The 15,475-nt window shown below is 46.1% G+C and overlaps 1 protein-coding gene across 1 annotated transcript; it reads left to right on the top strand.

The window, feature by feature from the left end:
- The first annotated feature begins 653 nt into the window (after positions 1–653).
- On the top strand, positions 654–11,240 carry TMEM273 (transmembrane protein 273). The gene is made up of 5 exons (XM_025050329.1): positions 654–771; positions 3,011–3,040; positions 8,939–8,992; positions 9,853–9,993; positions 11,206–11,240. Exons 1-5 carry the CDS (start codon positions 654–656, stop codon positions 11,238–11,240), a joined length of 378 nt encoding a protein of 125 aa, XP_024906097.1.
- Positions 11,241–15,475: the final 4,235 nt, after the last annotated feature.

Raw genomic sequence — 15,475 nt, 5'->3', positions numbered from 1 at the left:
GCATGTCTGTTTGGGATCTTGTTTCTCCCTGTACTGTCATCTCTGTCAGGGCAGAAATCTGGTCTCGCCAGGCTACCACTCAGCTATATCCAGTAACTGACACTTGTTTGTGAGTTGAGTAGTTCATGAAGGGGAACCTCAACTTCTAGAAACTAGACTGTAGGAAGACATCAGGTTGGGACAGGAGAGATGGGGGTGAAGACAGCATGGAGTGGAGGGGAGTGTGAGATGAGACTCAAAAGTAAGCACAAGCCAGTGGAAGAGGGCTTGGTGGGCCTTATTCTGCAGGGCATTTAGGCAATCTTAGAGGAAAAGTCCCCCAGCTGCAGTGTAGCAGGCAGGCTGGTGGCAAAAAGACTTCCCAGGCAAGAGAACACAGGCTAGATTTGTCTAAGGTCATTCCAGCAGAGTCTATGCTGGCTTCTGAGGCTGCATTACATGACTCACTCCAGCTTCTCCACTAGAAGCTGCATGTGGCTAAATTGCCTTGTCTGTCACAATTTTTGGCTGACCTGTGCTTAGCCCCTCAGAAGACAGTGTTGGACAGGGTAGCTAAGCTGACCCAGGGAAGGGTTGGGAGACATTCAGAGAACATCCTTGAGGTGACCTTGAGGTATGAAAAGAGACACTCCCAAGTTTCAGGTGAGCCACACATGGCACATTATGAAACTGCAGTCAGCTTGAAGCCACTGTCTACCGTCCATGCGGGCGTGAGACTCTTCTTTGGAGACAGACCAACCCAGCTTCGAGCCTCAGAGCCCTCTTATTCAGGTGTGTGATCTTGAGAGGGTAAAATGATGACCATGGTGCGTCCCATAGGGGAAACCACAGCCTGAATGGGGCTATGGGAACTAGATAGCAAGAGAGGGAGAGCTTTTATTTCAGTGGCCAACAAGCATTCTTAAGCAGACCCAATTTCCAGGTAACCAGGTACAGAGTAGTAGGACCTGCTGGGAGTCCCTAATCTTTGAAGGTCCAGTAATTCCAGGAGGCCTAACTAGGCCCAGTGTCCTCCTGCTCTGCCCAGAAGACTTTGTCAGCTCTTGGGGCCCTCAGCAGAACTAAGCTTCCCCTTTGGGAAGGTGACCCCTGAAGAATAGACTGCTGGGCCCCACAGGGAAAGTGAGCTGGGCCCTGTGTGTTGCTTGATTTACAACTTTTAAATATTTAGACATGTGGCATGCCCTGGCTCTGCAAATGTTAGAAGCTGCCTTAGAAAAGATAACTGTGATGGGTACCAGGCATAGACCAAGGCCTATAGTAGGTCTCAGTGACCCTCCTTTCTGGTAGATAGACACAAATGGCTTGGTGTTGCCAAGGTCATGGGGTTCTGATGTTGGCTGGTATCACTGCTTCCTCTGCAGCATTATGGCTTCTTCACTGTGGGCCGGGCCAGCTGTCATCCCTCAGCCCCGCCCCCTGGGTATATGCTTCCTTAGCCAGGTCCCTGAGGACTCCTGAGCGAAGCTTCCCAGAGACTGAAGAACACAGTATGAATATTGCATGAATAATAATAACTCCACCACTTAGCAGTTATGCAGTGCTTTCCTCATCCACAACACTTCACCATCATTAATTAGTTATTCTGCACTGCTTCCAGCATCCCCTGACTTTTTTGCAAATCCTCACTCTTGAAAACAGGACTTCTCTGATCTGAAGCCCTGATGGTGAGTGTGTGAGCCATCCCCCACCTGGAGTCATGCAGCCTTCTGGAGGCCTCTGCTTGGTTCTGCAACATCAGAGACCTGAGCTCTTGATGGGGAAGCCTATCTCTTTTCTGATGTGAGCACCTACCCAGAGCTGCCTCCTGGTATGATCTGCTCTCCATATCTCCTATGGTCACAGGAAGGCTGAGGACCTCCTCTCAAGTGGGTGGCTTACTGCTTATGAAGGACACCCCAGTCGGTACCCATACACCCTCAGGGGGTCCAAGACAGCATGGAGTGGAGGGGCTGGACAGGCTTCCTGTTGTCAGCCCCAATGCAGAGGGTCCACTGAACTGGGAGCCATGTCATGTCTGGCTGAACAGTGGCAGAAATGAGACTCAGATATTCTGATTCTAAGTATCATTCCTTCCCACCCACCATGGGTGCACAGAAAGGTTTCATGCCCCACAGAGATGTTCAAAGATGGAGCAAACCCCTCCACAAGTGAGTAGAGTTAGCAGGGTGTTCTGGCTGTGGGTCTACTGGCCCAGCCCTCCCTGGACACTACCACCTACCCATCTAGGGCAGCCTCAAGCTCTCCTGGCTTCTAACGCCTCTGGCTCCCTCAGAGTTTCAGTAGTTCCCTGGCCACATGTGACAGCATTTGCATGTCACTACCTCCTGGATAGCATGGACCTGAGACACCCTACTTCCCCCTTTTGGGAGTGCTCCCCAGGCCTGGAGTACCCTGGTTCTACCTTGGGCTGAAGCCGGCTCCCTGTCTCTAGCCACTCCATTAGCCTGGAAAAGTATTGATCAGTTTGGCTTCTGTAGCTGAGTGTTTTAATCCCAGTATGTGAATCTTTAAGAATTAATTAGCAAAGATTGCTCAGGAAAAACAAAGTGGGCACAAGTTTTGATACTGTCTGGTCACCAACCATTATTGTTTTTCTCTTAATTACGATGCTATTTGTGGAAGCTGGAGGCATTTTTCCCTTGTGCTTCATAGCCTCAGGTTAGACTCTCCATCTTCCTGGTGGCCTTTTGTGGCCTCTTGTGTCCAGCTCCTGCCCAGGGTGGCCATGCCCTAGCTGGTGGTTCCCTCTCTGTCCTCTGGAAAGCCTTGAGAGCCTCACTTTACCTGTGCCCTCTAGCTGCTCTGAACTGCTAAGCTGCCTTCTTTATTCCCAAGCTCTCAGGCTCTCTTAGGGCCCCTGGCCTTTGCTGGCTCTTCTTCCTCTGCCTGGACACCTTCCCTGCCTGTCCGCATTCCCCCCCTTCCTCCACCATCTTCACCAGCTCTTACTTGTCCTTTTATTTTTAATTTAAATAACACTCCAAGGGATCTTCTCTGTCTCCTCCAGTATATGTTAGGTCCACCTTGGTCCTTCTGGGTGGCTAATGGCTGTGTATTTCCATGTGTTAACAGGGGCCCCTGTATGTGGCATTCGTTACTCACTGTCCATCTTCTAGGTGTTAAGGCCACTGCTGGCCAGAGCCCAGTGGTGCTCAGCTAGGTGTGGGGAGCAAGTGCTCTAGCCGACTCACTGTGCTGCTCTCTTGCCATGAATGGGGATTTGTGTCCCAAGACCCCTTTCCCCTTTGGAGCACGTCTGCTTTGCTCTCTCTTTCCTATATTTCCTTTTGCTTTCCATCTCTTAAAACTGCACAACTCTGGCAAGTGTGAGTTCTGCCCCAAGTCTAGGTGATTTCAGAGGAAGAAAAGAACACCAACTGCTGAGTAGGATATCCTGTTTACTTGAAGCTTGGCAGCTGCAGTCTCTTTAATGAGACCTGAAGAGGGTATCGAGGAAGACCAGTTTCAAGTGGTTTCTAGGCTTGTGAACAGGAAGCCTGGGGTTCCTGCAAGTCATAGCCAGGTCAAAGGAAAGCTCTAGACCCCAGTGCAAACCCAGCAACCTCTGCAGAACCCAGGACAACTCAGTGATGCTCCAGCATTCTGCCCAGAGAAGGCCTGGAGCCTCCATTCTGCATTAGGGCTTCATGTATTTGATTTCCAGCATCAATGGAGGGACGAATTGGCCAGGGCCACTGACTTTGCTTTTCTAAGAAGTAGACTCATCCATGAGCTCTGAGGAAGAAATAGGACTGTGAGCACCCACAGTACCCAAACCACCACAACTAGAGAAGCAGGCCTCGTGTTCTGCTGGGACCCCCAAGTCAGTTTAGGTTGCAGGGAGCCTTGGCACAAATGGGCAGAAAGAAAGTAGCTGTCTTGGTGAGTCCTTTCTATATGTCAGGGTCTTACATCCCTATTTTTGGATGAGAAAAGTGAGGCCCAGGATCAAATCATGGCATAAAGCATAGTTGAACCATCCACTTTCACTCTACACTCCAAATTCTCTTTCCAATCTTCTCTCCTAGAGAAATCCTGTCTGTGCAGTATTCAGACCTGCAGTCTCAGGCAGGGAAGACAGAGGCATCCACAGCAATGGCAGCTGTGTGTGCCGTGTGTGTTCCACACAGGGCTGCATGTTTATTTCACGAGTGTCCCTACTCTCAGAGTTGCAGGAGCAATGTTGTCACTCAAATCATTTTTTTTTTTTTTTTGTGGCTGAACTTTACTTCCCTCCTGAGCTCTGTTATCACTCAGTACTAGAAACTTGGTCTTATCACTTCAAGCCACTTTTGTTTTGGGGGTAACTTCCCAGTCAGTTCAGGATTCTCCCCTTCCACCTTCTCCTTGCATCTCTCAGGGGGAGAAATTAAGTTCCAGGGAGTCTCACATGTCATCCTGGTCCTGGGAGAAACAGTTTACCCTCGGATCTCTGAGTAGTATCCTTCATGCCACAGAACAAACTTTGGGGCAGTACAAATGGGCAGGGCAGAGGTATGATAAGGTGGCAGGGCTGATCCTGGACTAAAAGAGAGCAAGGGGACTTGCAGAGGAGGTGGCTTTGTGCTGTCTTGAAGAGTGAGTAAGACCTTTCCACAGGGATAAGAAAGGCATTGCATCAAAGGAAGCAGCATATAGGCTCAGAGGTGCACAGAGCTGCTTAGTTTGCAGATCCTAGTTGGGTTATTTGAGGCTGTGCCATGAGCTCCATGTTTGCAGCCAGTATTCTCTGCTCCCATCCCTGTCTTGCTGTGCTGATTTCCAAGGATGCTCTATGAAGGAGCTGCTGACACGTAAGTTGTCAAGACTCTTCTAACTGGAGATGACAATTACTTAGATCAGATAAGTTTAAGATAAAGAATGTTTTTCCTTACCAAGGTGACTGAAAAGTAAAGAAGAGGTGCTTCAGGCACAGCTGGATTCAGGGGTTCAAAAGTTATCTTTAGGTCTTGGTCTCAGCCTGACTCTCTTCTGGGGAATTTCAATCTCAGCAAGTTTCCGCCACCCCATGGACGGCCTTCCCTCAATCTACAGCTACCAATTCTGGAAGATACTTCTTTTTTTAAATATTTTCCCTGAAGTCCCAGAGTTGAGACTTTCTGCCCTGCTCCTTGACCAGTTACTGCTGACAGGAAGAAGGAATATGCTAATTAATCAGATATGGGTCATAGGTCTGTTCTGGAGCCAGCTTGAGGGAATCACATGCAGGTGGCTCCCACAAGGAAAACCAGCCAGCAGCTGAGGAGTCAAGGGAGGTGGGCAAGCCATACAGCAAGTGTCCACCCAACATATCCTGTTCAGAATTCCTTCAGTTTGTGGAGACCAAGGTTTGCAGAAAGGTGTTGGACATCATCAATGACACTCTGATCTTTTCTTCAGTGTAAATCTTATTTCCCTTGTCACTCTGTGAGCTCCTTCTTAGGTTGCTCTGGGGTCCCCCTTGACACCAGGGCCCCCCAAAATACACTGTAGTACTTCATCTCTATGTGTGGACTGTTAGGAGAAGATAGATGTCTCTTCTAGACATTTGAAACCCTTTCCTCTAGCTGAGAACATTGGAATTCATGAGATCTAAAGTTAGGAGCCATTCTGCAATGTTTAAGTTCCAAGATGAAAATGGCCAGGCATCAATTGACAAACACTCAAGGCAGCCTCTCCCTATTTTTAGTTCAGATACTTATAGAACAACATCTGAGTGTGTGCACACCCACCACCCAACACTGGAACCACACAGCCTGATTCTGCCCAAATAAGGGTGCCGAAGAGTACCAGCCTCCATTGAGGGTGGGCCCAACAAATGTTGTGTATAGCACGAGAGGTCTGAATGTCACAGATGGGCTCTCAGAGGGTCAAATTCCAACTGAGATGGGCCAAGGCCATGTTGCATCTTCAGCTTCACCCACCTGGAGCAGCCCTGCTTTTGTCTTTCTCTATTGGGTCCCTCTTCATCCTAGGGGAGTGGGTCCCAGGGAGCTACCATCTTGGGGAAGTAGAACCCAGGAACCTCAGGGCAATTTATTCTTTCAGGAGGCTCCTTCTTCTTGAGAAACCACTTGCAAGAGCAGGCTGTGCTTTACAGGACTGAGTTGGAAGGGGCTGGAAACCAGCTCTTTTGGCAAGGAGGGGTAGAGTATATCTGGCAACAGCATGTTTAAATGGTCATGAGGAGGAAGCAGAGACCCTAGACTCAGAGCCATAAGTGCCTTTGTGCACTTTAGAAAAAGGTACCATCCTCTGGTTAGGTATAACTTCAGATGTGTGCTTTGTGAGAGCTTCTGGGTGCAGGGCCCAACCTGGGCACACGAGGAGACTATCTTGGTGAGGCTGCTCTGAAACTTCAGCAAGCCCATCTAGAGGCGTCCCCCAGCTCTGCTATAGGCAGCAGCAAGTGCAGTGCTCAGGGGCCTCTGCTCCTGCCCTCTGTACCTTGCTCAGTGCAGATAGTCTAAGGAATGCTGACAGTCGAGTCAGATTTGGCCAGCACTATGCCTACTACTGTCCCATGAATCTGCTGGCCAACAGGGTTCCTGCATGCCCCCAGGGAGACCAGCCTTGGATCAGCCTGTCCTTGCTTAACCCCCTTGGACTCTTCACTGAGTTCTAGAGCCTATCCTCTGAATACTATGCTCCTTCCTCCTGTTCACAAGAGAACCCAGAGAATTCCAGTTAAAAAATTACAGTGGCTTCTGGTTTCCTCCTGGGTCTCTCACAGATCTGAACTCAAGAGCACTGGGAGACCTCTGCCTGTGCTCACAGTTGAGCCCTGCTAACGCCATTCATCCTCCAGCTACTTTGCAGAACCAGGGGAAAATCAGTGCTGGGGGCTCACTGGGAGTCTATGGCTGGGGAGGGACTCCCTCAACTCATGACCCTGGCAGGAGCTGAGGGTGGGATCAATGGGCTGGTGTGCTCATGATGGATCTTCACCCAGGGGCTACTTAGAACCCAGGGCAGAGACTCAGGGTGCAGGGGGAAGGCTTCACAGAGAGATTTTTCTCCCCAGGGGGGGGAGAGGCTGCCGCCTATTCCTGAGAGGGGATGTGTGTGGCCTGTTTGAGTGCACAGCATGGTCCATCACCCAGGTTTGTCTGCCTGCAGCTTTCAGAGCAGTGGCCCCATGGAAAGCATTCACTCATTTCCTGATGGTGAACCTGAGGCAGGAGAGCCTGGAGAGATTGTTTGGAGCCAGGAACTAGGAGTGGCCTCAGGGCTTAGGGCAGATACAGGATGGAGAATGAAAGATGGTGACCCTGCATTGAGGGCAAGGAGTAGAGACTGAGCTGAGCCCCAGCCATGGGCTCCCTGCCAAGGAGGGCAGAGCTGAGAGTTCAGGACTACACTTTTGGTGGATGAGGTTGAGGAAAGATGCCAGGCAGCTTGGTTCTATTGGGGAGCGCAGGGCCAGGCCTTTTTTGACACTAGACATTTTCTCCTCTTTCCTTCTTGCTCTTCCTGTCAGGGGTCTGAACTTCTCAGGCACAGCCTCCATGCGTGTCTCTGTGTATGTGCACATCTCCTTGTGTTTCTCTATGTGTGCCTCTCTCTATTTCTCTGGCTCTTTCTGTCTCACTCATCCTGATCTGTGTCCTTTTTTTTTTTTTTTTTCTCCATTCAAGTTTTATCTCAAGCTTGCATGAAGGTTTTATGCTGCATATTCCTTGTGGAGAAGGATAGTGGGAGCCAAGAGAGATGTCTCTGTGTGAGGGGGGCAGGGACAGGCTGCCCCTTAGTGAGCCTGGCCCCACTTGCCAGATGCCCTGCCTTCTGTCCAGTAAAGTTAAAGAGAGGGCAGACTGGTGTCAAGAAAGGAGCCAGGGTGAGCGTGCAGCACACATAACTCTGACTTTCGGTCATCAGTTTGGAAGTCAGCTCCAAGCCACAGCCACTTGGTTTAGTAAACTCGGTTTGACCATGTGCAAAATACAAGGCTTTTTCCATTTGTGAAATGATTTTCAACCTAGTTGGAGCAACAGGATTAATGTAAAGAAAAAAGGAGCTCAGTGGGGACTCAAGAACTGAAGAAAACAGGGTCATATTGTGCACGATGGTGTCTGTGGTGCCTGTGTGGGCCCAATGTGGAGGCATGCATTCTCAGGCAAAGAGAGGACATACTGAATTTCCAAGAGGACTTGTTAGTAGAACAAGGCTGTATACTTTTAATTCAGAATCCCCCAACTTTATCCATTTACTAAGTAAGGCCACCAGACAAATCCTAAACCCCATTATGACAATTCTTTCACCACCAAAAACACACAGAGTAAAGATGTCTTCCACAGAGTGTCAGCCCAACATGCACATCACCCTGGGCAGCGTTGAATGTGGTCAGCACACGTGCCATAGGGGGAACATCTTTGCTGCTTTCATGAGCAAGTGCCTCAGTCATTGTTTGACCTACAGAAGACCAGGGCGGGTGAAATGGGCTAAGCTTGGGAAGGTCTGGTATCCCAACAAAGTCACCTGTTCCCTTTTATGAGAAACAAGGAAAGCCACAGGAAAGCTTGAACCTGAGAATCAGGCTTGGACCTCCCCATCCATGACCCACCCCCAACCTAATCTCCCTAGCCCTTGGCCTTAATGGTGTTGGCGTTGGCATTATTCTGTTAGCTCCCTGGGACTTGTGTTTGCAGGGCATCCTTGGAGTTCAGACCCTTGCCCTGCCACTTTCTGCTTCTCCTGGCCCTTGGGTACATCATCCATGCTTTCCGTTCTTCATTCATCAGTTGATGATGGTAATAGCACCTATCTCATAGAGTTCTTGCTGTAAGTTTCAAAATAAGTGGCCAATTAATGTGTGCCTTTTTCTCCAAGGCCCACAGCTCTACTTTAGCTCTTCTAGGGATTGTCTGCAGGGATCATGGCCCTAATTGTGTGCCACATCTCCTGTCTATGAGTTCAAACCCTGTCTAACCAGACTCTGGGTATTCTTTTTTTGCAGATGTGGGAGGAGCTCAAGTGTTAGCAACGGACAAGTCTGCTAGGGCCGAAACTGGTAGGTCACTTCCCAGCTTATTCTACATGGGAGGCAAGAGGCAGGAAGGAGGCACTTCAAAGGCCTGGGCAGGTGGGGACATGCTGGTATTGATTTCTTGCCAGTCATCACAAAATAAGGGCAGCACTCACCTCCAGGCCTGCCTCAGTGGCTAACACACAGCTTTGTCCTGGGAACATGGTCCTGCCTGAGAGCCTGTCCTCAAAGGGGACATGAGTCATTGGGGTCACTTTTGTCCATGCTCTATGAGATAAGCAGCTCAAGCACCCACAGCACCCTGCACTGCAGCCATGATCCCCAGACAGCTGGCTCTGCCATGCTTCTGTGCTCTCACCTCGACCTGCACAGACTTAGCTCCTCTTCACCTCAGAGCTCACCTCACAGGGCAAGGAATAATTTGCATGTTAGCTTCTCTGGGAAAGCTGCTGACCCTCATGTCAGTCTAGCCTGCTCTAGTTACCTGACATTAGAGTGAGCCCTTGTCTTTCTCAGCTAAAGTCATATTCCCCAAGGGAGAGCTAGGTCTCCTTCATTTGCCTTCAGTACTCACCACAGAGCAGACAATTAATACATACTTCATAAATGAATTAATGAAGGGATAAGTGAGGAAGAACTATAGGAGGCCAGAAAAATGAGCCATAAGCCACTTGGGAGTGATTTCCATAGCTGAAGGGGTCCAGATGTGAATATGCCCCCAGGAGAGTGGAAAATTAGGTTGTCCTCAGTGGGTCAGAGTGTGGAATTTCAAGATCCGCACACATGACTTTGGACTTCATCTCAAATGTAAAGGGAGCCACAGAAGACCTTTGCAGGGTGGTGATCAATTGAAGACCATTGTTCAATTCATCCTTACACTTTAGATATCAAATATGCCATCATCGGGACAGCTCTGGGTGTTGCCATATCGGCCGTCTTCCTAGCCCTGAAGTACTGCATGATCAAGAAGCACTTGTTTGATAATGATTCCTCAGACCTAAGAAGCACACACCTGGGATACAATGGTGAGGGGACAGTGACACTCAGCCTGGGTTTTGCCACTGATGAGGCACAGAAGGCCACTCCAGAACACTGGCTAGAGAAAGAATAAAAACCATGGGCTGAAAAGAAATGCAGTGACATCCCTGTGTCTCTGTCTCTGTCCATTTATGTGTCTCTCTTTGTGTATTTTTCTGTTTATAACTTCTAATATATCTAAGTCAGATTTGCTGGAGAAAGGTGGGGAAGAGAGCTGAGTTGGCTGCACACAGAAATTTATATTTTCATCCAAATGATGTGATCAGATAAAATTGATCTTCTGGAGGTGATGAGGCTGATCCTAGCATGGGTGGTGGAAGGTGCTTTCAGCCCTGATTATGTGGGCCAAATTGTCTTTTTTTTCCCATAAATTGGGAAAGTTCTCATGATTCATGCAGAGCTGAGCTTATGTGAACCCAAAGTAGTTCTGTGTCTTATGACACCTACAGGGAGGCACATCCCATGCAGACACTGAGTTCAGTTTGTGAATTTTGCCAGCAAAATGCAAGTGATTTGCACCCTTTTCTCTCAAGGTGGGACCTGCAAAAATCATCTCAGATAAGACTGCTTAATGGGATGATATGCAGTTTTCCATGAGGTTTTTCTGAGGATGAGGAGAAAGCCACCTCACTGTATCTCTAAAAAATTCAATGATTATTTTTGAAGATACACAGAATGTATATGGGGCAGTGGGTCTGTGCCAGGAAGAGGGGGAGCTGCAGCACTCAGGGGTTTCCTGAGATGCTAGCGTGTCCATTTGCACGAGGAGCTTAATTAGTCATAGGAGTTTGTTTACCATTGATTTTGTATCCCTGCGAATAAGGAGGAAGAGCAAATATCCTCTTTATCACATAGCAGAAGACATGCCAGATCTCCTGAGGACAAAAGGGCCCAGGAGCTGCAAGTGGAGGGGGAGGTGAGGAATGACTGGGGGAGGGCCTCTAGGGAAGGCTCAGTCCCACCTGCATGTTGAGCTAAAGGGGCTCAGTGATGGGATCTGGACAGAGAAGCTCTGCAGAGCCAAATGTCAGGGCAGAGCACTCAGCCCAAGACCACCATTCCCAGTGGTCCCAACCCACAGAACCTCTTATCCCTGCCTGAGTCTGGGTGGCTCTGAACCCCTTCCTCTTGCTTGGCATTGAGTGAGCTGCATATCCATCACAGCGCTTCCTTTCTAATGCCCTGTTCTCTTTGTTTAGACACCATTGAGCTAAAGAAGAGAATCCCAAGGTAAGGTCACTGCTGTGGTATCATTTCTCTGCTGTTTTATCCATTCTGCTCCCCTGCTTGTCATCCTAGGCCTTTTCTCTACTCTAAAATGCTTCCTAGGGGACTAGAATGCACCTGTGGTCCCTCCTCCCAGTAGGCAAGTGTCATTAGAGGAAGGGGTTGGCATAGGGTACAGTAGCCAAAAGGGCTTGGGCTTCCCTCTGTGCACCCTGCATGGCAAAGGCACCCTCGGCTGTAGACTGTAGCCAGTTCTGGTACTGCGTTAGGACAATAGAGTGGTCAGTTAGAGATTTTGGCATAGCGATCTTATCACCGCCCATGGATGAGCGATGCTCTCTTGGCCAGCCAAACCACCCACATGCACCACTTGGTTTTGGAAACTCCAGTGCCCCTGGAAGTCTCCAGAGCTTGTCAGACTCCGTTTCCAGGACATCTTCGTATCGAAATTCACAAAAATGAAAGATTTCACGAAGCTAAATTCTTAATCCTGTGTATGTATATATGTATGCAGGTGTGCTAATGGAACAAGGGACTAGGAGAGGCTGTGATGATGCATAATAAATGACTGACATACGTGTGTGTGTGTGTGTGGATGTGTGTGTGTGTGTGTGTATGTGTGTGTGTGTGTGTGTATGTGTGTGTGTGTGTGTGTATGTGTGTGTGTGTGTGTGTATGTGTGTGTGTGTGTGTGTATGAAGATGCTGCTGTAAACGATAAAACACAAACAAGTAGTCACTGTGGTTTTATGTTGCTATATATGATTATGTTAGAGGAGCATCTTGGTTCTGTGTGTTTGGAAGTTCTGGATTATTCTGTCACATCAGAGATATAGGAGGCAATGTCCACAATCCAGAAGAGGTGGCTGCAGTAGTCATTCATCAATAAATGCTGCGAAAGTGAAGTACAGGAATGGAGATGTGAAGGGAGCAGGAAGAAGGCAGGTTGGTGGAAGAAAGGAAGAAAGAAATAAAGGACAGGGGAGAGGTGGCTGGCTGGCTGGAGCTTTTCTCCTGGGGATATATTCTCCCAAGGGAATATATCCTGGAATTGATCTTGGCCTGGGTCTTATCAGAGCTCTTCTACAAATGGAGGAATTTTCTAAGAGAAGGAAGGCACAATTCAAGTTTCTAAAACTAACACTAGATGGTGTCAGGCTGAGTCAGTAAGAAGTTAGACCCGAAAGAAAAAGCTAAGGGCAAGTAAACCATTCTACTGTATCAAAAATTTTTACGTGCTTTCTCTCATTTAGGAATGATTTAGAAAACATCCTATTCTCCTATTTTCTAGGTTAAACCTCGACTATCCTGAAAGGTAAGTTAAAAGGGTGAAAGTCAGCCCCTCTCCGTAGTGGCTGGCAGCTCTATTGCATGCTCCAGGAAGGGTGGGAGGGGACTGCTAGCCATGGGCCTGACGTCCTTGTGTCAGGATGGCAGTGAAACCAGGACTCAGTGTCTCTTCGGGACATTTGTAGAAAATCTCAGTAGGTGGTACTTTGGCAAGATCTTAAAAGAAACTGTGGGCATTTTCCTGATTAGAGCTGAGAAAACTGGGTTTTAACAGCAAGATAACTTTATTTTTTATTTACCAAGATCTTCTCTTGACAGAGGCAAATCAAACCATTAGCCAACTCAGTCCAGGGGATGAAAAAAACATTCCAGAACTTTTCTTTGTGTCATCAAACTATTCATTTAGCTAAGTGTCTGTTTTTCACCTCTGCTTTGGGGTCTCAAGTGAACAAGATGAATACGCAGGGCAGGGCCTGCAGGAGGTAAACACAGCCATGGGTCACTGGCTGAAGGAGCCCTGCTCCTAGAAAAGGAGGCAACTCCTCCAGATTTGTCCAAATCTTTCATTCACAATTCACATTCCTTAGGCCTGCTTTCCCGAACCACATGAGCTACCCACATGCTCTCATCTTCCTTTTTAAAAATCTTCAAATCCACAGAAAAATTGAAAGAACAGTGTAGTAAAAACACACTCTTCACCTAGATTCACAAATTAACATTTTGCCCCATTTGCTTTATCTCTGTATATGCATAGTTCTTCTAATCCACTTAAAAACTAGCATAGAATAGATATCATGATATTTCGCCCCTAAGTACATGCCATGTTATCTCCCACTCCATCATCATACAATGACCACACCTTAAAAAATAAGTGATCATTTTATATTATCTATTATACAGCTCATATTCAAATTTCTCTGATTGTTTCAAAAGTATCTTTTATAGCTCTGTTTTTCCAAGCCAGGATCCATTGTATTTTATTTTGTCTCTTTTTAGTCCTTTTTAGTGTTGAACAACCCCTCTGCCTTTTTTTCACCATGGCATTGTCAATTTTGAAGTACCTAAGCCCATTGTCTTGTATGATGTCCCATTTTCTGGCTTTGTCTGATTGTGTCCTCCTGAGTAAATTCAGATTAAGAATTTTGTCAAGAATACCACAGAGGCGACATTGCATATCTTTTATTACATTGCATCAGAGGCATATGATGCCAGGCTTTCTCATTGTTGGTGATGCTGTGTTTGATTGCTTGGTCATGAAAGTGACAGCTGGATCTCTGCATTGTTGAAATAAAATTTCCTCTTTGAAGTAAATAATATGATGGGTGGTACTAAGACCATATGAACATTCTGACCCCTAACAATTCTTCACCTAGTGATTTGATATCTCTTTATGGGAATTATAAGATACTAAGCTTCTAATTCTAGCATTCCTTCTACATTTAATAGCTGGCATTCTTCTAAAAGAAATACTTTTTTCCCCTCCTTTTCTCTTTCTCTTTTCTCTTTTCAACATAGGAATAATGTTGTTGAACATTATTCGTATGGACTCTGATGTGTTTTAATTCATTGCCATCATGTATCTTTTTATATTCAAATTAAATCCAAGTTTGTCCAGTACAAGTCATTTCTTGATGGTGTTTGATGGGACCTTATTAGTCATTGAGCGTTTCCTAGACTTCTGACACAACACAATAATCCAGGTTCACTTTGTACTGTCCTTGCTCAGACCTGAAATAACCCATTTTTCCTAGGATCCCTGTTTTCCTCTCTCCCTCTCTTCCTTTGTTTCTTTTTTTGACTTGGAATAGTTTTTAGAAACCAAGATCTAGGCACAATGTGTACTCATGGCTACTGGGGTATTATCGCTTTTAGGCCCCCTCAATGGACAGAGTCAAGAAATGTGTATTTAAATCACAAACTAAATACCTTAAGGTTCTTCTTAAACTTTTCTCATTCCATATGTCTACTTGGCCTTCTCCAAAATCAAAATCTATTTCTCAATCATATAAAGGTTTTTACCCTTTTGCTCTATCCTATAATACACACAAAATACTTTCAGAATTACATTATACAATTACAAACTTATTTTGTAACTCAAAGATTTTCTTGCAGTTCTTTTTCTTAGAATTTAGCTTTTTATATGTACAGAGTATTGTGTTGAAATTGAATTTTTTTCTCTGTGTGGTTATGCTATCAATTTGATATAGTTAGAAACATTTGTTTCAGTCTCTATGCTGTTTTCATGTTTTCCTTATTAATCCTCTTAGTTTAACTTATTTTTTTGAGTATGTAAAACATGTCTATAGTTCAAAGAAAAAAACATATGTAAACAGGCAAACTCAGAGAAATCTTGCTCCCATACCCGTCCTGTCCACCATGCTTTGAGGTAACTATTCTCAGTAGTTTCTGCTTTATCCTTACTCTGTTTGTTTTACAAAATATATTTAATTAAAATATTTTTACATATATACCATATTCTATAAAATTAAAAGAATGTTTATATATGTACATAGATATAATTTTTTTCCAGTTTTTGTGCAAGTTTATTTTTTATTTGAATCTCTGATCCACTTAGCATTTATTGTGGTGTCTAGTATAAGATAGAGACACAATTTTATCTTTTTCTCAAATGGCAATCCAGTTATTTTAATATCATTTTTAAAAACTACCCTATTTTTTGCAATGTTATATTTGCCACCCTTATCGTATTCTAAATTTCCAGATGTACTTGGACAATTTCTAGACTTTATATTATTCTCCAATTGTATTTGTAATTATTCAGGTGCTACTACATGCTTTTTACTTCTAGTGGCTTCATGGTACACTCTACCATCTGGCAGGGCTGGTCTTTCATGCCACTGTGTTTTCTTTTCAGGGGCACACTCCTGCTCTTCTGTCCCAGCTATTCTTGTATGTTCGTTTTTCTATATGAACTTTAGAATCCAGAATCTGT

The sequence above is a fragment of the Pteropus alecto genome, unplaced genomic scaffold, assembly GCF_000325575.1.
Source record: "Pteropus alecto unplaced genomic scaffold, ASM32557v1 scaffold287, whole genome shotgun sequence".
Taxonomy (NCBI): Eukaryota; Metazoa; Chordata; class Mammalia; order Chiroptera; family Pteropodidae; genus Pteropus; species Pteropus alecto.
This window is presented reverse-complemented; position numbering and strand designations above follow the sequence as displayed.

Coding starts and splice junctions, on each gene's coding strand:
- TMEM273 (XM_025050329.1), top strand. CDS start 654: ATGGCACATTATGAAACTGCAGTCAGCTTGAAGCCACTGTCTACCGTC. Junction 3,041..8,938: donor GTCCACCTTGGTCCTTCTGG/GTGGCTAATGGC, acceptor CTTTTTTTGCAG/ATGTGGGAGGAGCTCAAGTG. Junction 8,993..9,852: donor GTCTGCTAGGGCCGAAACTG/GTAGGTCACTTC, acceptor CTTACACTTTAG/ATATCAAATATGCCATCATC.